General features: G+C 43.9%; 1 protein-coding gene across 1 annotated transcript in view; it reads right to left on the bottom strand.

The window, feature by feature from the left end:
• The window catches only part of HACD3 (3-hydroxyacyl-CoA dehydratase 3), a 54,478-nt gene that overhangs the window by 24,830 nt on the left and 5,130 nt on the right, over positions 1-24,518 (bottom strand). The window contains exons 2-5 of the mRNA XM_068275004.1: positions 18,785-18,827; positions 12,854-12,927; positions 12,582-12,746; positions 3,610-3,661 (exon numbers count right to left, since the gene is read on the bottom strand). Of these exons, the coding sequence (XP_068131105.1) occupies positions 3,610-3,661; positions 12,582-12,746; positions 12,854-12,927; positions 18,785-18,827 (334 nt within the window). The remainder of the gene's footprint in view (positions 1-3,609; positions 3,662-12,581; positions 12,747-12,853; positions 12,928-18,784; positions 18,828-24,518) is intronic.

Raw genomic sequence — 24,518 nt, 5'->3', positions numbered from 1 at the left:
TTTTTATTGCACTCCTTATAATTGCTGAGTGCAGCCTCGGTCCCCTCCTGTTTTAGGACCTTATAGGCATTCTTTTTCCTCTTCATTTTATTTCTAAACTTTCTATTCATCCATAGAGGCCTTTTTTTATTCCTAGACATTTTGTTTCCATATGGGATATACATACTACAATATTGATTGAGAATACGTTTAAAAGCTTGCCATTTCCCTTCAGTGTTCTCCCCTTGTAGTACATTATCCCAGTTCACCAAACTTAGTGCCTGCCTAATTTGATTGAACTTTGCTTTTCTAAAATTCATAGTTTTAGTGGTCCCGCTGCCCCGTGGCCTATCATTCACCAGATCAAACGTTATGTTGTGATCACTATTTCCCAAATGTTCTTGAACCTGCACATTTGATACATTATCTGGTCTATTAGAAATGATCAGATCCAGTAACGCATTCCCCCTAGTTGGTTCCGTTACCATTTGAGTCAAGTAATTGTCCTGTAGTGCTGCCAGAAATCTGCTGCTTTTACCAGAATGGGAAGCCTTAATACCCCAGTCAATGTCTGGAAAGTTGAAGTCGCCCATAACTATGACCTCATTTTTATTTCCACCATGAATATTTACCCACATCACAGTACATCACAGCAAACATACTGCGTGTATGTAAATCCCCAAGCTGGAGGATAACACAAGCCAATCGTAAATGCAAGACAGGTCTTTTATAAAATTATAAAGGCGTGCATGCATGTCTCTGCAGAACTATATAGAAAAAAACTGATTATATATTGACATTCGAAACACTTTAAACACAATGAGGATACTAACAGCTTCTCCAGGTAAAAAGTACACTTAGATTTTGTGGGAAAAGAATATCATCTATTTGGTTTTTTACTGCTGCCTGCATGCCCACCACAGAGATCTATCCTCACTTCCTGTCTCTGGGACCTCCAAGTATTTCCTGTGTACCCTGCTGGTCCTCCACACTATCCAAAACCAAACTTGCATGCACTAAGATATGACAAGAGCAAGCAGAGGTGTGGCAAGGGGGAGGAACCCAAGGACCACTATCGCAAAAAGAGTAACATTTAAAATACACGTAAACGCAAACAAATAAGACCACCATAGCTCATTTTACTCTTGAAGAAACATACGTATGTTTCTTCAAGAGTAAAATGAGCTATGGTGGTCCTTTAAACAATACCAGTTGCCTGGCAGTCCAACTGATCTTTCTGGTCAGTAGTGCTAAATCCTGACGTCATTTCTTCCCTTATGCTAGGTACACACGATACAACTTTGTCAGTTTTACCTGCCAGGTCGAATCCGATTGATTTTCCAATCGATTTATATTCGCTTCTATGGAAGTCAATCGGAAAATCAATCGAAATTCAGATCGGACATATTGGAAAAAAATCGATCTGGCAGGTAAATCTGCCAGAAAATTGTATCCTGTGTACCTAGCATTAGTTCTCCAATCTGCTGTGTCTAGTTTGCTTTCCAACCACGTGTGAGCACAGGATTATGTTTCAGCAAATCCTGTCACACTGCAGTGTGCTCAGCCGAATCAAAGAGGAGCAGGAATGTGGGGAGAGGACAAGCTTCCCTCTCTATTGTCTTCAGCAACAGCGAGACAAACCCTGGGCAACTGAGATAAGATAATTATGGCAGAGACATTTCTGCATAGATTGGAGAGCTTGCACTGCAGGGCGAGGTTCTTGGCAGCATAATAAACAGCATTAAACACAGTGCAGTGTTTAAATGGAATTTAATTTTGTGGCTGGCAATTTCGATTTAAGGCTAAATAAAACTTCCTTCAGGAGAATAACCAGAGCCTTCCTTCCAGATTTGGGAAAAAACTGGCCTACTAAAATAGGGAGGATAAAAATTTGCACAGGTAACGGACATCATAGATTATAAAAAACCACCCAGGCCCCGTGGTCTGTTTTGTGCTACTTAGGCTAGGTTCACAGTGGTCAGCTGCATAATGGACATATTGTAATGAGTGTGAACTACAATGAAGACTGGACAGAAACTTTCATACAAACCCTGCATGCACCGAGTTAGCATAATACGATCAGTTACAACACAGTACTGTGATCAGGCCGATAGTATTGTATGGGCAGTGAGTTGACATGCAGAATTATTCTGCAATGCAACTAAGCACTGTGAACTAGTCCTTATACGTTCTCAGAGGAAATGAGGGATACTATAAAGGTGCCCATACACTCGTCAGATTGGCAGCAGATAGATAAGAAATGCATCTGATGATCTATCTGATGCATTTTTAGAACATTTTTTACCAGGATAGAATTCCAATAGATTTCAGTTTGAAATCTATTGAAATTCGATCTGATGGCATTTTTTTGCCATCAGATTTCCATAAAGGCCAATGCAAACTGATAAGCAATCTCATCAGATGGACCTAAATTTTCCACCCTGCCAGTTCGATGGAAATCCATTGAAATCGATCGAAATCGGTCGATTGGCCAACCGATTTGCAATCGATCTATCGATCGATCGGCCAGAAAAATCGGCTGAGTGTATGGGCCCCTTAATTGTCACTTACTCTCTGCTGAAGCTTACCATGACAGCACAGTGGTATCAGCTTACTTCTTAGATGTAAATGTGGCATAAATATTTTAAACTGCCACTTCCCTTCTGTTGGAAACGAGCAGGGTTATACAGATTAAAACAAGGTAGTGCTGCTCTCACTTTAAAGCAGTATAAAACCCTGACATAATATTCAATTAAACCATGATTTCCTACTTTTTATATGCCATACGGTTAGCATATTTGCTTTTGTGCATAAGTATTATTATTCATTTAAAAATTATAAGTTCCTAAATTACACTTATTTTACTCTGAGAGCTGACTTTGCATTTTATTTATAACTGCTTTATTCATCCTCTAACTTAATCAGAAAGCATCAGAAAGCATTTATACTTGTCTGACTTTGTTCAGGGGACCCAGCAGTGTGAGCGAAGGCTTTGTTTACATTTCTCACTTGATATAATTAAACACAAGATAACATTATGTAAAGTTCAGAAGTGGCCAGCTCTGCTGGAAGGGAAGCTTCTAAAGCCTGTGTTAACCCTTTGAATGCAGTTCTAGTAAAACAAAAATAAATGCTGGTTGTATCTAATCTAATATGCTGTAAATAATCTATTAGAGCAAAGTAGAAATGCTGGGTTTCATTCCGCTTTAATTGTTCTCATAAATGAAAACACAGTCATACATCAGCAAACTGATATCTCCGGTTTCCTGCAGAACTTCTGTGCACTGCATCCCCCCTCCCCCAGAACATGGCTGATCATCAGGGCAACAAAGGAAACTAAGCTGGTTAATTAACAGACGTATTCTGTGACAGAATGTGTGTTCTCTGTCAGTAATATTGCTGAAATGATGTTAAGATGAAACAAATCAGTGGGAGACCAGTGACACTGACTACAATAATCCCAAATCATTCACCTGGAGCAAGTAAGATCAGGTGTTCTAACTATTTTATTCACACACAAAAATAGCAATAGAAAACTCATTAAAGAAATGCTGCAAACCACTTAAGTCTATGGAAAACATACAACAGTTCATATTGCCACATAAGACAATGCTCATCCCCATGACTTACGATCTTCGCGGACTCTGGACTCTGTTCTTATTCTGGATATTCTTTCTTGTTCCTAAAATAGATTTAAAAAGTAGTGCAGTGGTCAGTTGTGTGGTCTTGCAGCACAGTAATTTTGTAAAGGGATGTGAAGGATAACATTTATTTCCTTTTAAACAGTGAAAATAGCCTGGCTGTCCTCTGCCTCCAATAAGCTCAGCCATAGACCCTGAACAAGCATGCAGATCCGGTGTTTCTGACTGAAGTCTGACTGGATTAGCTGCATGCTTGTTTCAGGTGTGTGAGACACTACTGATGGATAAAAATAAATAAATATATATATCAGCCAGGAAACTAGTATTGTTTAATAGGAAATAGGCCACCCTCAATATGCCACTTAATTTAGGTTGCATTTGAGTAAATATTTACCTTCCCGACTCCAGCAGAGGTGCAGTAGCGTCGCTGCGCTCCGAAGTAGGCGGAAATACCCGATCTCAGTGGGGTCCGTTCTACTGCACAGGCGCAATTCTCCGGCGCCTGCGCAGAACGGACCCCACTGAGATCGGGTATTTCCTTCTACTTCGGAGCCAAAAGCCGAAATAGCGCCCCCGCTGGAGCCTGGAAAGGTAAATATTGAACAGGCTGACTGATGTGTCGGGCCGGCTTTGAAGGGCTGCAGCGAGACCCCCGTGGGACAGAGGAGGACGGGGGAAGCCTCATTAGGATCTGGAGGCTTCCCCCTCCTGAGGTGATTACCCCCCAGGGAAAATTTTCCTAGTTACAGAGTCTCTTTAACTTATATACTGTCCTATACCGGCAGTACTTGTATCATATCGTCTTTGTCCGTTAAGCAAATGCCAAGTCAAATTCCTGTAAGTGTAAGCTTATTTGACCAAATAAAATCTGATTCAAGCACTTTAATGTCATTGTGCAACACAAAGAAATTACTATTCATGACAACCCCACAGTGCATATAGGGAACATAGTGATAGTAACAAAGGTAGGAAGAGAAGATATTATCCCTCCTGGCGGTTTGCAAAAAAATCGCCAGGGGGCAGCAAATCTTTTTTTTTTAATTTTTTTTTTTTTTTTTCATGTAGCGAGACAAAGTCTCGCTACATGATAGCCGCTGCTCAGCGGCATCCCCCCAGCCCCTCCGATCGCCGCCGGCGATCGGAGATCCGGAGATCCCGTTCAAAGAACGGGATCTCCTGGAGGGCTTCCCCCGTCGCCATGGCGACGGGCGGGATGACGTCACCGACGTCATCGACGTCATCGACGTCGTGACGTCAGAGGGGACTCCGATCTGCCCCATAGCGCTGCCTGGCACTGATTGGCCAGGCAGCGCACGGGGTCTGGGGGGGGGGGCGGCCGCGGCGAGAGGAATTGCGGCGGATCGGCGGCGATCGGGCACTGCACGCAGCTAGCAAAGTGCTAGCTGCGTGCAGCAAAAAAAAAAATTATGCAAATCGGCCCAGCGGGGCCTGAGCGGTGCCTTCCGGCGGCATAGCCCGAACTCAGTTCGGGCTTACCGCCAGGAAGGTTAAACAAGTATGACAGGTATTACAGATATTTAAACAATTTGTACACAGGGTTAATTATTTCAGAGAGGATTCAGAGTTCATCACGTTTATGGCGGATGGGAAAAAGCTGTTTTTCAGTCTGTTTGTGTGTGTGCGGATTGATCTAAAACGTTTACCTGATGGAAGGAGCTCAGTGCTGACTGGCTGTCAACACTGAGGTCTTCATTCACCACATTGGGCTTGATTCACAAAGCTGTTTTCACCTTATCTATGTTACGATTTTCAGCTCCCAAAGAGCAAAAATATAATAGAACTAAGAAAAGTAATATGTAAATTAAGTTAATCAGGAACAACTTACTTGGAGGGATTATTTTGCGTGTAAAGAAGCTGAAAGGTTATTTTATAAATTAGGTAATAAGTCATTTATGAGGTTTTGCCAATATAGCCCATTGCCTCTGAGGTAAAAGTGAATAGCACAAGGATATTACAGTATGGTGGTTGACATTACTTGAATGTAGGCAATGCAGTATCCATCCAGCTTTGGACAGGGCATTTCAGGAGCGGCAGTTGAAACAAACGGCGTAAAGCTGTAAACACAGTTGTAGTTTATTTACTGTCTTTTTATGGAACACTTTAATAACTGAAGGTCCTGGAATGGGGGCAGGACTTCCTTGTTCTGCTGTCAATACCATCCTTTGCTTCCTGTACTGCCCTCGGTTTGCTTGTGAAGCAAACTTAAAGGGGATCTTTCGCGAAAAAAGTAGGCAGTTAGAAAATGTGACAGATGACAGGTTTTGAGCCAGTCCATCTTTTTAAGGGGGATTCTCAGGGCTTTCTTTGTTTTCAACAGCATTTCCTGAACAGCAGTTTAACTGCCAAAATGGCAAGATACCAGCCGGCCTCCCTAATCATTTGCACACTATTATGTCAGTTACATTTTGCAACCGTTGTTCAGGAAATGCTGTTGAAAACAAAGAAAGCCCTGAGAATCCCCCTTAAAAAGATGGACTGGCCCAAAACCTGTCATCTGTCACATTTTTTAACTGCCGACTTCTTTCGCGAAAGAACCCCTTTAAAGAGCCTTCCTCTTTGTTTTAAACATTTTTCTCTTGAAATAATAGATTTCAAGACTACAACAGCAATTGCACACATAATTAATACCTATTTATTTTTATCTGTTCTCAGCAGCTTATGCCATCTTGGTACGAGCCTCTGTGTCACTTTGTTTCAAGCCTTCTTTCTGTATACACCAGTGTTGACAGCCAGAGAGGCGTCCTGAGATGAGCAGTGCAAGATCCATTTCTGGCATGCTGTGCATGTGCTGCTCAGCTGATGGGGGAAGCCCAGACTGCTGCTGATGCATGTACGGTACTCTGAACAGTGTGTCATGTGCTGGTGTTCTCCTTTCCTGTTTATATGTAGCGTACATTCGGGCTATTTCCTGTCTTCTTTCCTTGTCTTCTGTTCACTGAATCATGAGTCAGCAGTCTCAGGCTTATTCATTTCAGTATTACATCAGAGCCCACAACACATCTAAAGAAATGTTGCAATGTTGTTCAAACATGCATTCTTGGGAACACCAAAGCGTCTCTGAACTTCTCCATCCGCTACAATGATAAGTAGTTACTCAAGTGTGTAGCGGGGCATTCACTGGTATTCAGAAACAATAAATGCAATTTTCAGTCATTCGTCTCACCAGACCTCAGGGCCTATTCACACTATACGCGATTTGGTTTGTTTATTCAGAACACATCCATTACACAGTGTGCATAGTCCTGTCTTTACCCAGAGGAAGCCCATGTTACAGTTTCCAGACCGCATTGATTAACAAATGCAATGATAAATGGTTATTAATGAGGCTTAAACTGTTGGAAATAGAGATTGAGGGATAACTATGTTTGCTATGGGAATTAGATCAGAGCTTCTAACTTCTAGGAATTTTTTTTTCATAATTTATAGGTTTTCTGTCCAATGCACACAGGTTGTTACTGATAACATATTTAATCAGAATATTTAAATCCTATATAATAATCCCTGTGTCCCTGCCTTTGGGCCAGCACGCATGTGCAGAATGCGGGCGGATGTTGGACAGCACAGGACAGGTGTGTGCACGTGCATTATGGCGTGTGGGCATTGCGGTGGCGAGGAGGTGCAGTAAAGGAGAGGGGGAGCAGCGGCAGCATATGGGACTCAGCCACGGAGAGAGGGACCAGACTCCTACCTCTCCTCGGGTCCCCCTCCATTGAATGAGATATGCGGCCACAGCAAGTTACCAATTACTTACCTTCCAGGATCGAGGAGATGCTCACATGCGCCCAGCTGTTCTCTACATCGCTGCCCACAGGACAGGAAGTATGCTTTTGCATGTGAATGTAATTACATACAATACTATGTAAATTAACTTAACTAACCACTTCACCCCAAAGGGGTTTTTACCGCAACGAACCAGAGCGATTTTCACCATCCAGTGCACATCCTTTTCATTTGCCAATAGCTTGATCACTACTAATCACAATGAAATGATCTAGATCTTGTTTTTTTCACCACCAATTGGGCTTTTTGGGGTTGATATTTGTTTTCAGTAATTACTTTATTTTCTATGCATTTTAAAGGGAAAAAACAAGGAAAAAATGAAAAAATACACTATTTGTCCAATTTTATCCCCTATAGTATATACACTGCTACTGTGCATAAAACCCACACATTTTATCTGTCTATTTGTCCTGGTTATCAGAAGATTTTAATTATGTACCTAGTTCAAAGTATGGTGACAATATAGTATTTGGAAATAAAGGTGTATTTTTTCTATGGTGGTTTTTTTCTCTCACTATTTTCACATGCACGCGCACAGCGGCAGCACCACCGTTTGACTTATAAAAATGTCCTGGAGCCGTTAAGAGGCTCTAGCAGGACTTTTTATAAATCAACTTGAAGATGCAGTATCGCGGAAATGCGAAAAAAACATCCAGATTTCCCAACAATAGTGGGGATAAGTGGGAAGCACCTGAAGTGACATGATGAGATATATACGATATCAATTAGGCTGCGCTCCCGTTTTCCCTCAGTAAGAAACCAAGACTCTACAATCAGTGTTCTCCAACCGTGTCCTCGAGGCCCACCAACAGTGCATGTTTTCTGGAAATCCACGCAAGTAGTTAATCAGTTCTGCTGAGACATTAATTACCCTACCTAAAAATGTGTGTGGTTGCCACTGTTTGTGGGCCTTGTGGATAGGGTTGGGGAACTCTTCTTCTACATGACAATTTCCCTGCAGTCAGACTGTAACACAACTCCCGCTGATAGTATATAAAAAGCCAAAAACTTCATGACGTTGGTTTACATAGAAGTGGGCCTGATCCAATTCACTTTTTCTCCTTAGTTTTCTCCTAGCTGATGTTTTCACATTATAAATGCAATGCCTTTTAAAGAGACACTTAAGACAGAAAAAAAAAAATGAGTTTTACTCACCTGGGCCTTCTACCAGCCCCCTGCAGCAATCCTGTGCCCTCGCAGCCACTTACTAATCCTCTGGTCCCCCGCTGCCAGCTAGCTTCGTTTTTGCCGACAGGCCCGTCAGGACTGGCCACGTGTAGCTTTTTCCGCATTCCCGACTGTAATTAGCGCTATTGCGGGCCGCAACACGTACAAAAACACGCGTTGCCGCATTACGCACGCATAGATATGCCGCAACGCGTATTTTTCTACGCGTTGCGGCCCGCAATAACGCTAATTACAGTCGGGAATGCGGAAAAAGCTACGCGTGGCCAGTCCTGACAGGCCTGTCGGCAAAAACGAAACTAGCTGGCAGCGGGGGACCAGAGGATTAGTGAGTGGCTGCGAGGGCACAGGACTGCTGCAGGGGGCTGGTAGAAGCCCCAGGTCATTTTTTTTTTCTGGCTTAAGGTTCACTTTAAGCCACCAGCTGGCAAAAAAGTACTCAGAATAATTTTAGTAGTACATTTTCACATGTGTTTTACTACTTTTTCAATTGCAGAGTGTAATGTATTTTAGGCCTCTTGCACACTGCAAGCAATTCAGATTCAGATTCCGCTTTTTAATCTGTTTTTACTTCCGATTCAGATTCAGATTTGCAGTTTGCTCCTTGCACACTGCAAATCTGAATCTGAATCGGAGGTAAAAACTGATTAAAAAGCGGAATCTGAATCTGAATTGCTTGCAGTGTGCAAGAGGCCTCAAACAGATTTTAAATGATCTCCTAGAAGAAAACTTGGGAAAAATAGTGAATCAGATCAGGCCCAATATGATGCTGACACATGTAGTCCATCTTTTAGGGCCCATTCACACTTGCTGATCGCAAAACGCTAGCGCTTTTGCTATGGCGATTTTTTGCGTTGAATGCAAAAAAAAAACAAAAAAAAAACCCACCACTTACACTTGCCGATTTTTTTAGCGATCGCGTTTATCGCTTCTATAGCACTGAAACGCGATCGCGAGGAAATCGCCTAACAATGGTGCAGGCTACATGTTTGCGTTTAGCGTTTTTGGGCGATTTGCGACGGTTATCGCAAATCGCCCAAGTAAGAACGGGCCCATAGGGTTTCATTGCACTAGCACTTTTAAAAAGCGCTAGCGTTTGAGCGTTTTGCCGAAATCGTGGCAAAACGCTCAAGTGTAAATGGGCCCTTAAACAGATTCCTTCATCTTTCAGAACTGCAGATAAGAAACGATCATGTAAGTATTAATCACTTCCCCTCCCCCTGGACAAGTAACTACGTCCCTGCAAATTCCCTCTTCCCCTTGCAGGGACGTAGCTACTACATCCCTTTTTGCCATGCACTCTTGCTTCCCTCCCCCCTGCACACTCCCGTACTTGTTATCGCGTACTATGTATGTCAAGAGGTTATATTACTGTTCATTTTGAAACTATGAGCTTGTAAATTGTGACGGATGCAAAACTGAGAAGATGCACCTTTATTTCCAAATAAAAGATTGGCGCCATACATTGTACTAGGGAAATATTTTAAACGTTGCAATAACCGGGACAAATGGGAAAATACAATTTGTGGGTTTCAATTACGATAGCATGTATTATTTTAAAACTATAATGGCCGAAAACTGAGAAAATGATTTTAAATTTTTTTCTTATTTTTCTGTTTAGACACAGTTAGAATAAAATAATTCTTATCAAAAAGTATCCTTCCAAAGAAAGCCTAATTGGAGATGAAAAACAAACAACGTATAGATCATTTCAGTGTGAGAAGTACTGATAAAGTGTTTGGCAGATGAATAGAACGAGCGCTGACAGGTTAAAATTGCTCTGGTTTTTAAGGGGAAAAACCATTGGAGGTGAAGTCCTTAAACAGCACCATTCAGTAACATGGGAATTGGGTAAAAAATGTCCATTACATTGTTACTATTTCACATTCAATAAAAGGTTTAAAAATATAAGAGAAATAATTTAAAGAGAAGCTGTCAGCCATACTAACTCAGGAAAAAAAAAAAACATTTTGATTTTTGTAAATTTTATAAAGTAAAAACGGGAAACTTGTTCTTAGCATTTTCCATCTCGACTGTGTCTTGAAGCCAATCCTGATGTCATTTCCTCCCTTACTCTTTCTGCCCGCCTCATTGTGCATGCATTGCCCGCCCTCCTCCCAGTCTTCAGACACTCCCACCCTGCACTGTAGTAGGAAGTGCATTAAAGGACAACTGTAGTGAGAAGTCTATGAAGGCTGCCATATTTATTTCCTTTTAAACAATACCAGTTCCCTGGCAGCCCTGCTGGTCTACTTGGCTGTAGTAGTGTTTGAATCAGACCAGAAACAAGCATGCAGCTACTCTTGTCAGATCTGACAATAATGTCAGAAACACCTGATCTGCTGCATGCTTGTTCAGGGGCTATAGCTAAAAGTATTAGAGGCAGATGATCAACAGGATAGCCAGGCAACTGGTATTGCTTAAAAAGTAGTAAATATGGCAGTCTCCCTATACCTCTTACTAGAGTTGTCCTTTAACATAAATCACCATTATGCGACTCTGCAGAGCTGAAATAAAACCAGAAAAAGAAGACTCCTTGATAAAGCAGGGTGACGCCCGTGGGACTGTTCTGGCTCCTTTTAGATGTTTTAACTGTTGAATTATCATAAGTGTTATAACTCTTTGACAGATAATATGGAATAAAGATCATTCACAATTTTCTATCATAATCCTGAGTGGTGCTGCATCTTTAAGCGTCTTCTTTTTCTAGTTCCATTTTGACCTTTTTTGGACACTAGCATACTCGCTTTGCATGCAAGTGTTGCGGACGCCCCTTTCTGACTCTGCAGAGTTGGTTTATTTGTATGGATAGGATTTTGGAAGCTTCTGCAGGGGGAAAGTCATTTTCTCAGCTTTTCAGCACTAGAAATTTTGGCCAATCAGAGATGAACAGAGGTGTGGGAGGGCAAAACGGGAGAGAAAGAGGTTTCAGCCAATCAGGCTGCATTATGTCTGAGGGGAATTACTATAAGGGGGCCCATACACTTACCGATTTTCCCGCCGATATGCAGCCGATTCGATCACTGTGACCGAATCGGCTGTGAAATCGTTGCTCAAATGCTGACCGATCGATTTCCGTCCAAAATTGATCATTGCCGTCGATTCCCGTCGTTCCTGTCCGTTCGGAAGATTTCACTCGATTGCCGGCAGATCGGGAGTGCATTGATAGCGGCGTTCGAATGCCCGACGACAGCGGCAGTACATTACCTGATCCGGCCGGCGCGAGTCCCCGCTGTCACTGCTGCTTCTTCTCTGTACTGGGCTCCAAGCCTGGGCTCCGAGTCCGACAGGCTTCACTTCTTCCTGTCCCGGCAGGAAGTTTAAACAGTAGAGCGCCCTCTACTGTTTAAACTTCCCCGGACAGGAAGTACAGTGAAGTTGGAGCCCAGGGCGGAGAAGAAGACAGCGGAGACCAGGGGACTCGCGCCGGCTGGATCAGGTAATGCATGCGGGGGCCCGGGGGCAGTGGCAGTTTCACAGATGGTGAATCAATTTCATGCTGAAATCAATTCACAATCCGTTTGCAGTAAAGGCAGCCATACGATCCCTCTCTGATCAGATTCGATCAGAGAGGGATCTATCTGTTGGTCGATCTGATGGCAAATCGACCAGTGTATGGCCACCTTTAGAAGGAAAAGAAAGTAAAGAAGAAGGAAAAATAAATAAATAAAAAAAACTTCCTTTGTCCTTTGCACCAAATAAGAGCCAGGGGACCTGGGGAATGATATTCTATTGGAAAATAAAAGTAAGAGTGATTTTATACTTTTGGATTGCCTGGTTAGCATCCCTATTACTTGATTAACAGATAAAAAGAGAGAACTGGACTTTCGATTTTATGCCTGACAGTGACTCTTTATACAAAGCAATGAATTTTCAGCAAATTCCTCCAGTTTATTAGAGAAGAGAAACTTTGGGTTGCCACGTTTGTGGGTACCACAGCATTGTGGCAGACACCATCTTGATGACCTGCATTACCTTTTCCCGTAATTCCATCTCGGCATCAGACTCATCAATCCATCGGTCAAAGTCTGGAGACAGGAAGAGCGGCTTGCGCTCCTGCTTCGTCATCCGAGGCCACCAACGATTTTCCTTCTTCTTAATAATGAGGTTAACATGTCGTTGTGTGGATCGCTGTATCACCTGAGAAAAGAGGTGGTTAAGTACAATATTCATGGACCAAGCATGATAACGGGCAGCAACCACTGTCTCCATCACTAATGGGGCCTTTGTGAAACATACAGACATACCTTGTCTTTTACAGGCTCCAGGAATTCCAAGGAAAACTCATACGTGTTAACACCCTTAGCACCATGTCCCAAGGCTTGAAACAGAGAAGAAATCTATTTTAATCACAGTTTGAAATGAGTAGTTTTGGTGTGATAGGTTTGAGAAAACAAAGCATTAAAGGACACCTATCAAACTCTTAAAGGACAACCGAGGTGACATGCGACATAAGATAGACATGTGTATGTACAGTGCTAAGCACACAGATGACTATGCGGTGTTCCTTTTTTTCTTTCTCTGCCTGAAAAAGTTAAAAATCAGGTATGCAAGTGACAGTATCTGTCCCGGTCGAGACTAGGTCAGACGATAGCTCAGCCCTCACTGATAAGGACTTACAGCCATAAAACACTTTTGTTGCAGTAAATGGCTTCTGAGAGCAGGAAAGAGATAAAAAGGGCCAATAGTTCATGTATTTGAGCTCTGGCATACTTCAATCAAAGTGTCATTGAGCAGCGAAGGTGAAACAATAAAAACTCAAAAACTAGATTTAAATATTAAATAAAAACTGTGCGATATCTAAAAAAGTCATTTTTAGAAGGAGGGTAGATACTATTGTTTATCTCATCAGTTTATTTTCACCTCAGATGTCCTTTAAAATACAGGTAAGTATAGAGAAAAGCACAGGGAGAATAGGGTGTAGAGATGGACACATTACACGCTGCTGTAGATGGCAGATATTTGCAGGAGACTGAGCTCAGGTGCCATACAGTATGTAGCCATGCACTGTAGGGTGTACCTGGAACATCTGCTCAGGAGATAGCTCTGCTCTCTCCTGTGGTGCAGCTTTGCTTATACCTCTCCCATATTGCTATATGTCACATTTTATAGGTATATCAGGGAGCTTATTTTCCCAACATGATACACTCTATAGGCAAAAGCAGTGTTAGGCTGGTTTCACACCGGGACGTTGCGTTTTAGGGGACGTTACGGTCGCATAACGTGCCCCTAACGCAACGCCTGGTGCTCTCTGATGTGGACGTCAGAGTGAGCCGTGTTGTGCAGCTCACTCTGGCGTCCGTGATGCGTACTCTTGGACGCATGCGGCATCACGTGGTCCTGCGGGGCCAATCGCCGCACAGAGCGGCCGCTCCAGGAAGTAAACACTGCACGTCACTGAGTGCAGTGAATATTAATTAGCCATGTGCCCGGCCGCTCCCCGCTCCTCCCCAACGTTACTGAGCATGTGCAAGCAGTCTAACGCGGCTCTGCCGCTTAGAAAGTACTGCATGCAGTACGTTGTGTTATGGCGCAGCGTAACTGAGTAACGCAACGTGGGCACTGTGAACAGCCATTGATTTTTCATTGCTGTGCGGTGCGTTACAGGCTGCTCTAACGTGCGCCTGTAACGTCCCACTGTGAAACCAGCCTTAGGGAATCTTGCCCAAGGTCTCTCCACTGAATACAGCACGTATTCAGTGTAAGCACGGCTTACTGGAAAGGAAAAGCCATGAGGCAGAGTCCTTAACCAGCACACTATCCAGCTTTCTTTTGTTTCTCTAAATATATAGAATATGTTTTATTTCCCTAAAATCGTACCAAAAGAAGGCCTCATCAGACTTGAAAGATTTGTTTGGCTACCACTAAAACGAATGAGATAAGTTAAGTTATACAATCGCAGTACCAAATTGAAACTAAATGGTTTAACATTAACATGTTGGTACTAAGACCGTTTAAATGGGGTCAACAATCAATAATTCAAGAAGACTGCAGTGTTCTCCCCAGAATTTTTTTTCCAGCTAGGTGGCATAAAAAAAAAGTAACCGGGTGGGGCGAAATGAAAGAAAGCAGGGCCGATGCTTCTGGGAACAACTCTGCTTACAGCAGAAGAGGAGGAGAGCCGATGACAGCCGGGGGCTCACCAAAACTAGCCAGATGGAGCGCCCAGCTAAAAGAGCCCAGGGAGAACACAGACTGCATTAGTGATTGTGACCCCAAGTTAAGGAATTTTAACCAAATTAAGTACACTATACTTCATTGGGGTGTAATCCACAGGTAGCCAGAGCACTCTCAGTTGAGATGGCCAGTGAGATGCTAATTAGGCCCACATGCAAGTCAGCTTCTGTTACCAGCTTTATTACAACTCTAGCCAGAGCTTTGTTGATGGTGACTGCGAATAGGTTACCACAGAAGAATTATATATATTGTATACTAATGGCATTTATGATATGGTAACATGTGCTTCATCTAGAAAGCTTTTTCCTATGAGCTTGATTAATCTGTCGTGGGCTAAATGGCATCTGCAATTGGGTCACAGTGTTCTCCCCAGAAAATTTTCCCAGCCGGTTGGCATGAAAAAGGAGCCAGGTAGGACGCAAAAGGGGAATGCAGGGTCGGCGTTATTCTGCATACTGCATAGGAGGAGGATGGGGAGGCAAGCCGAAGACAGCCGGGTGCTCACCAAAATGAGCCGGGTGGGGCACCCGGCTAAAAGAGCCTGGGGAGAACACTGGGTCATCATCTTCTAACCAACAGAGATCTAGCACACAACTGATGCTTCGGTTTTGGCATTCAAGTTATTCTCTATGGTTTGCTATTGAGTTGACTGGGATCTACGTCCTTATCACTTTGCTGACCTATCTGGAGAACGAAACACTGGAAGTCCTTATCATTCTTTTTTCATACATCCCAACAGATCTCTATTGACTTGCCCTGTGGAATGACATTTGATTGATACCTGTGAGAAAACGCGGAAAAGCCGCTGCGCGTTCTGACAGTAAGGCGGCTGATTCCGCGTCCAACACGGCGGTTTGCATGCGGAGGCATGCGTCTGGTAACATGGCAGAACGCGGAAAAGCCGCCGCATGTACTGACAGCGAGGCGGCTGGGTCCGCGTCCAGCGCGGCGGTTTGCACGCAGCAGCGTGCGTCTGGTGTGGCTGAGTCTGTTAGTTCACACAGGTTTAGGCATACGCGTGTGCGCTCTGAGAGGCAGAACTTTTATGACGGCCAAGAGGGGACCAGCTGACCAGGCTGGTCAGCTGACGCCAGAGCAAGTTTCTATTGGTCCATCATTAAGAGGTGGTGCCAGAGAGCACTACTGCTGGCCAGTCACAAGTTGTCTGCCGTTGCGAACACTACGTGGAAGCATTCAGACCTTAGTCAGATCCTGCAGTGTGTTTGAACCAGGTGGACCTGGGAATTCACACTGAGCCAGATTACTTGTATTGTATTCTATTTATGCTTAGACCAGTTCCAGGGTGTAGAGACCACGGACCTCACACCCAGACTAGGGAACCTGTGTTATCAATCTGTTTATGCTTATACCAGTTCCAGGGTGTAGAGACCACGGACCTCACACCCAGACTAGGCATTGTTTGATATCTGTTATGACTTATTGCTTTCCTGACTACTCCTCTGATCTCTGATTCGGTACCTCGCATATCTGATACTCTGTTGCCAAACCCTGCTAGCCTTGGATACCGAATCGGCCTTCTGTCTATGTACCTTATCTGACCGTGTTGCCGACCTGGCTTGCCCGACCTCGAGAGCTATCTCTACTATTAAGAGATAGTCTCCAGATCACTCAGTGACATTTATCTTGATTGTCACTCACTCTCTGGACCTTCCTTCTTCCAGCCTGACTCCGCCCCTTGGGGAGTCTCAGGCTACTGGAAGGTTTCCTTTCTCTAGAGCAGTATTGCCCATACTGTCTCTAATTTCCTGTGCTATACTCAAAGTACTACCATTACACCAAACACTCACATTATCCAGGTTTGCAGAGGTTAGCAATATATCTGTATTATCAGTGATTCTGCAGATCATCAATAATCAGGTATATATCTGTATTCTTGGTGATACTGCAGATCACCAATAATCAGATTCTCTCTGCGTGCTGACACCGATCGTTACAATACCAGATTGTTTATAGGGTTGATAGTAAGATCTACTAAATCCACTCTTAAACCTTGTATACAAATTGTATTCAGCAGACAATTTACCGTTCTCTGGATAGTGCAACACTTAGGCCTCGTTCAGACTATACGCGCTGCCGTGTGCATTTTGGCAGAGCGTATAGTGTGCGACGCGCAAGAACGGTAGAAGGGCATAGACAGCCCTTCTACCGTTCCCATCAAATGCGCTGCGTGTCAGCTCGATTGCGCTATCGCGTGCTGCACGCATTTTTGGTAATCGCAGCGCAGATCCCATTCATTGTAATAAATGGGATCTGCAGCGCAGCGCATAGTAGCGCAGATGGCGTGCAATCGGACGCGTTGCGTTCTAATCGCACATCCATCTGCGCTAAATGATGTGAACGAGGCCTGAGTCTACATGGGAAAGTAATAAAGTATAATTAATCATGGTTTTTTGTATGTGTTGAAAAACAAAATTTGTTCTAGTCTTATAAAAGCAGAATTATAAATTTTCTTGGATGATATTGTTGCTTTTTAGATACTGATCCGCAGTGGAGACAATGTATGTTCCATTGATAGGCCAGTTACTGATAAATTAGAGATAATGCTTTAAAGCGGACCTATACCCAGGACTTCCTCTTTGCTCTAAAATACAAGCAACAGCAGAATATCCTTTACAAAAAAAAAACATTTCCTTGTTACAGCTTTCAGAGCTCCTAAGAGCTGCTGTAGTTTTAGTTATTTCCTGGTTTCATGGAAGCACTGTATATAGCCTGTCTGAATCAAACCTCACAGAGCAGACAGCTGAAAGCTCAATTAAAGCTCATTCATAGCAGACAAGGGAGAATTAGACAGGCTGTTATCTCTACATACAAACAGGGTGGGTTTCTCTGTGTTTTCCTTCTCTTCTGTGGAAAAGGTTAGGTCCTCTCCGATAAGCATCTCAAGCAGTTTATTAAGAAATTTAGTCAATATCCAAAATTGATATGTACATTAACCCGTTATACAGAGTTCATAGGGGGAATAAGGTTGTATTTCAATTCAAAACAGAGGGGCAATTTATTGTCACAATAACCAATGCTATATAAGTTATTCACTTGCCAACTTCTGTAATGTGCCATCAGTTCAGTTTCAGCTTCAACCAAGCCCCTATCTCAAGCTTCCAAAGTCAATTATAGATGAGAGGAGTACACCAATTGTCAGACAGACAGACACAGAACATTTATATCATGCTTTTCTCCTGGCGGACTCAAAGCGCCAGAGCTGCAGCCACAAGGACACACTCTATAGGCAGTAGCAGTGTTAGGGAGTCTTGCCCAAGGTCTCCAACTGAATAGGTGCTGGTTTACTGAACAGGCAGAGCCGAGATTCAAACCCTGGTCTCCTTAAAGGATACCCGAAGTGACATGTGACATGATGAGATAGACATGTGTATGTACAGTGCCTAGCACACAAATAACTATGCTGTGTTCCTTTTTTTTCCTTTCTCTGCCTGAAAGAGTTGAATATCATGTATGTAAGTGGCTGACTCAGTCCTGACAGACAGGAAGTGACTACAGTGTGACCCTCACTGATTCCCATTTTTACCTCTTTCTTGCTCTCAGAAGCAATTTTCTGCTAGGAAAGTGTTTTATAGTTGGAATTTCTTATCAGTGATGGTTACACTGTAGTCACTTCCTGTCTGAGTCAGGACTGAGTATACCTGATATTTAACTCTTTCAAACAGAGAAAGAGTTAAATATCACATATTCAGCCTACAGGCTTATGATGCAAACTGTTGTAATGTGTGGAAGCGGAGGGCCGATGGAGTGGCGTAAACATGATGTCACATGGCGGGGCGAGCAGTGAGGACAATGCTATTGGCCGAGTGGATCTGCTGGGCGGATCGCTTGCTGTACACACACCGAGTTACCGGCCCAAGCGGTCATTATCTAGCGTGTGTATGAGCCACTATACCCATTGTTATCCCACAGCCTGTTTATCCTAGGTGTATAGCAATACTGCCAGTACTGGATAGAACATGTGAAAACGCTCTTGAACTCACCTTCGAAATGCAGGACATTGTCTGTGATGCCGATTTCTGGATTCTGCAGAATACAAAGTAAAGCAATTTCATTATATATCCCGTCATGTACCTAACCTGGCCAGGCACAGTCATATTTTCCACTCAACCTTACAAGATTCCAATGCTGCTTGTGATAAGGGCTGGTCAACGAGATGCAAAGAATTCCAAGCTGATATACAGGGATGCAGATTTATGCAGCTTCAAATGGTCCTATCAAATCCCACCTGTACTTTAAATCTGGAGTTACCTGGGGATTTCTCCAGCCCCCCGTAGCCCGTGAGGTCCCTCGGCGTCCTCTGGGTCCCCTCCTTGGGCCCTCTGGGGGCCCCTTTATCCAGACGACTTTGGCCGAAGTCGTAACTGTGCGGCCAGTCCGTTTACCGTCGCTTTAACCCTCCTGCGCATGCGTAATTCTAAAAAGACTAAACTGTGCATGCGCAGAAGGTGTGTGTGTGTGTGTGTGTGTGTGTGTGTGTGTGTGTGTGTGTGTGTGTGTGTGTGTGTGTGTTGGAGCCAGGTGTGCCGACGGGCCTCTCATACATAATTTCTCACGACTTTGGTCACCAGCAGGACCACAGAGATAACCCAGAGTACAAAAAGGGACCTCGCGGGCTGCAGGGGGCTGGAGGAAGCCCCAGGTAAGTCCAGATTTGTTTTTTTAGCACTGTTCAGGGTCCATTTAAGGACTTCTGAGGACACAAAATAAATGTAGTTTTACTTACCTGGAGCTTCTTCCAGTCCCTAGAAGTCATTTGTGTCCCTCGCCGCAGCTTGGATCCTCTCTGGTGTCCTGTTAGCAGCCTCAGGGGTTGGCGTCTTCTGCGCATGCTAACGCCCACCCGCCTTGATTACGTGGGGGCTCTTTTTCTGCTTGAAAGAGTTATGCTAGGTACACACGATGCAATTTTCTGTTAGATTTACCTGCCAGACTGATTTTTTTTTTTTTTTTAAATATCTGATCTTAATTTTGGTCGATTTTCTGATCGATTTTCCATTCTATGTCGATATGGAAATCAATCAGAAAATTGATCGAAATTAAGATTGGAACATGTTGAAAAAATTGATCTGGCAGATAAAACTAACAGAAAATTGTATTGTGTGTACCTAGCATAAAACATCAGGAAAGAGTTAATCATCAGGAATGCAAGTGACAGTTTCTGTGCAGTGACCTGGTCAGCCTGATAAGGAATGACAGCCAAAAAAACACTCTTGGCAGAAAATGGCTTTTGAGAGCAGGAAAGAGAAAAATCGGGTCAATAGTTCATAGATTTTATCTCTGGCATACTTTCAATGAACATGTCATTAAGCAGAGACAATAAAACAGTAAAAAAAAAAATTAAAAAAGTAGATATGAATATAAAATAAAGCTGAATTATTTGCATCTCACTGACCATCCCTGTTTACAAGTCATTTTAGACAGTCACAGATAACTGAAAAGGTGCCCATTAACGGTACATTCTTTACTAAATGCGATCTTTCAATTCGATTTGAATGATCGTAAGTAACCAGATGGCAATTATCACATTTACGGAACGATTTTTTCTTCAAATGTGATCAAATTTTCAGATCGATTTTACCCTATAAAGCAATCAACCAAAGAATTATTCATTATCGATTGCCTTCATAAAACGACAAATGTTCTATTCAATTTGATCATAAAAATCATATCAAAAGATCGCATTTGGTGAAAAAAATTTACCGTTAATGGGCACCTTAACCTCTAAAGGACCACAGGCTTTACCCTCCCCCCCAGCTGTCTGTTGGTGGGCTCTGATCGGCTGCTGCAGGCAGTGGTTATTTTTTTTATTCATATTTTTTTTTATAAAAATGATGAATTTTCTTTTTTTTCCAAATCACTTTCTAAGTGACACGGCTGTCCCCAGTACAGCGCTGCCGTAGATCGCAGAGCCGCACCATGTAAATAGACGGCGTTTTGCCATCTAACAGTCACCTAGTGTGACCGGCGCTGGGAGACTGATAACGGAGCGGAGCTCCATCATTCAAGCAGGGATGCGCATACATTGGCGCGTGCGATCCCCAGCAAAATACGTCTCCAGGACTTGACGCCAATTGGTGTTATGCGTCCTGGGGGAGCCACCGCGTTCACGCCAAGCGGTGTGACGCGGTCGTAAGAAGGTTAAGGCCCGGTTTACACTGGATGGATACACTTATCCGCGTAAAAACTGATCCATGAAACGGTCCAGTTTTTATTGGGCATCAGTTTTTGATCCGTTCTGTTAGCACGCGGTCAATACGACGTGTCCGGAATCATCAGAGCCTCCCCAAACTTGTGGTCCGTTCAGCTGATCGGTTCTAACAGATCAATGTGAGCGGATCCTATTGATTAACACAGGTTCTGCTCAACTCCGTTAGGATCCAGTCTGTTTAGCTCCGCTAAATGGACTGATTTTACAGCCAATGTGAACCAGGCCTAACAGATATTTATTTAAATAGCAGGAAATTACAAAAGCACCAGTGTAGCAAAGATACAGATTTTTCGGAGTTTTACTTTAAAGGATAACTGAAGTGAGAAGAATGTGGAGGCTACCATAATTATTTCCTTTTAAACAATGCCAGTTGTCTGGCAGCCCTGCTGAACTATTTGGCTGCAGTAATGTCTAAACAACGCCAGCAACAAGCATGCAGCTAATCTTGTCAGATGTGTCAGAAACACCTGGTATGCATATGCCTGTTCAGGGTCTGAGGCTAAAAAAAGTGTTATGCTACATACTCACGGGGGACAATTGTCCCCCGTAGCATGCGCGCACAGGGAGCGACAGCTCCCTGCCGGCGACAGCTGTCCACACGTCTCGCCAGAAAGGCAGAGACACGGCGGAAGCTGTTTGTGAATGGAGCATCCCCCGGCCGGATGCTCCATTCACTCGCGTAGGTCTCCTGTCGCTGGCCCGCTTTGCTTTTGTAAATTTATCTTTCTGCACTGTTCCACTTTTTTCTGGAATATTAAATATTTATTTAACCACCCTGGCGTTCTATTAAGATCGCCAGTGTGGCTGCGGGAGGGGTTTTTTTTTATTAAAAAAAAAAACTATTCCATGCAGCCAACTGAAAGTTGGCTGCATGAAAGCCCACTAGAGGGCGCTCCGGACGCGCCAGAAGGACGATCAGAATTAACAAGGAAGACCGCAATGAGCGGCCTTCCTTGTTTTGCTTACCTCGCCGCCATGGCGACGAGCAGAGTGACGTCAGCCGCCTCCGATCCAGCCCTTAGTGCTGGCCGGAAGTGTTTGTTCCGGCTACGCTGGGCTCGGGCGGCTGGGGGGATCCTCTTTCGCCGCTGCGGCGGCGATCAGGTAGCACACGCGGCTGGCAAAGTGCCGGCTGCGTGTGCTGCTTTTTATTTCATGAAAATCGGCCCAGCAGGGCCTGAGCGCCAGCCTCCGGCGGTGATGGACGAGCTGAGCTCGTCCATACCGCCCGGCTGGTTAATAAGCTTGACTTCTGATGTACTAGCAAAAACTCAGTCTTAGTGAGACTGCAGTGTAATTTGCGTTACAAGTTCAGTGCCTGATTGTGCCTTGCTACTGTGTGATTGTATTGGGTGTGTGGCGTTCCCGTATTTTGGCCTAAGCGCAGCTGACCCAAATACGAAAACGCTGGACTGAGTGCAGGCCCCTCAACAGCAGAGTGGGAATTGTTGAAGTGTCTAGCAGCAGCTAGTGGTGTCAGTGAGAAGTGTTTTTGAGGGGTGACAGCCTTGTGTTAGCTTGAATAAGGCTGCTTCCCCTCGCGATCTGGTCAAACCCCCAGTCGGGAACCATCTCTGCAGGCTTGCCATGGGGTTGGTTCCTGACACTAGTCTTATTCAACATAACCCTGTTTGTCTTGTGTACAATTCAGTGATCAGTGTGTTGTGCTCTAATGCTAGGTACACACAATACAATTTTCTGGTAGATTTACCTGCCAGATCGATTTTTCCAACATGTCCGATGTGCAGCTACACAATTTCCTGGAAATATTAAAAATGAGGTGAGCAGGCATGTGTAGCATGCAGTCTTCATGGCCACTGCTCCCACCATCCCTCTCCATCATCGTCTAAAGGCCCTCCGAAGCTACTTCTGGGTCGGCCACAGTCATTGAGCAGTGTACAGACGCTGCCCGGCAACGCACATGCTTGATCACGCGCTTGTGGCCAGGAGTGCTCTGCCCATGCAAACTACGTAATAAATACACTTTTTTACTGTACAGTCAAAATCCAGCTGTACATGAAGGGCACCAATGCATTTTTCCATAGCCTTATCAGCTGCTTTGCGCAGGTTATGAGGGTTGTTAGTATCTTGAGTTGCTTGTCTGACAAAGAAGTGTCCTCAATTACACCCAACAGGAATGATTCAGGGGTGCTCAAACTTTGAAGATTTCTTGTAATTCAAGCTGAACCTGCCCCCAGTACTGTGCCAGCTTGGGACACTCCCACAACATATGAAAGGTTGAGAGGTTATCGCCTATTTGCCCACATCTAGCACAAGAGGCTTTTGTGTTGCAGTCAAACTGATCAGTTTTTTTTGTGGTGAAATGTAACAGCAAAAGAGCACTTAAACTCTAATTACTTTTTATTTAGCCATTACAGTAGATGTAATTCAGCATGATTAACTAAAGGTTTATACACACATACCAACAATCTGTTCAACTATCACCCGAACTTGTCTGTTGGAAGAGAAGTTGGGCATGTGTACGGCTGGAAAACAACCAGATGACCAAGTGATAACAGATTGTTTGCCACATCCAACCGGAGGATGAATCTGACCAACTATCATGCAGGTTGGAACATGTGTACAAGTCTTTTGGACAACTTTGTTGTCTTTGAATGTAGACATGTTGTGCAGTTTGTCGTTTAGCTTGCGCGCATAGTATTTACGTGAGTTGGTTGTTTAGTTTGTTGGCATGTGTGTAGGTATTTGACAGGTAAACAATTTGTTGTGTGTTTGACATGTTGTGCGGTTGGTTGTGCATTAAGTTGGACGTGTGTATGAGCCTTAAGGAGTCAGACTATTATTCATCTGTTAAGGTGGCCATACATCAGGCTACTTGGCGGCCGATGCACCATCTAATTTCATTATTATAATCAAACTGAATGAAAATCAGCGCAGCCAAGTACATGCCCGACAGACAATGCGACCCATTTTGTGGTGAAAATTGGTCACATTCTCGATTGCGAATGCTGCAAGATGTTGCTCAATTGAGTGCGCAGCGGTAACAGCGTGCAATTTACCAACGATCGACAAATGCGACAAAATCCCCGGCGCTGTCTTCCCTAACGTAACTGTCCCCTCGATGCCCCATGTAAAGTGTATACATTACCTGTCCACAGCCTGTGCTTGTCCCTCCGCTGCTCCGGGCGCATTCCTCTCTCCATACATGCACGCAGCACGTGGTCTCCTAGTAAGGGCGCGTGTGACGTCACACACGTGCGCCCTTACTAGGAAACCACATGGGGCATGTGTGTGCAGTGGAGGAATCCTGGAAGCCAGCAGGGGACAAGCGGGGGCCGTGGGAAGGTGATGTATACACTTTACACGGCTGGGCATTTACATTAGAGGACAGCAACGGGGTGGGAGGCGGACGTATTTGGCACACAAGGCCAATTTTCGAGAGATCTCATGTTGAAATTGATTGGGAATCCGCATGTGGTATATGGGCACCTGACATCTCTCTCTAATCAGATTCGATAAGAGAGAGATTTGTCTCTTGGTGGAAT

Source organism: Hyperolius riggenbachi, chromosome 3 (assembly GCF_040937935.1).
Source record: "Hyperolius riggenbachi isolate aHypRig1 chromosome 3, aHypRig1.pri, whole genome shotgun sequence".
Taxonomy (NCBI): domain Eukaryota; kingdom Metazoa; phylum Chordata; class Amphibia; order Anura; family Hyperoliidae; genus Hyperolius; species Hyperolius riggenbachi.
Note: the sequence above shows the minus strand (reverse complement) of the source record. Positions and strands in the feature narration are given on the sequence as shown.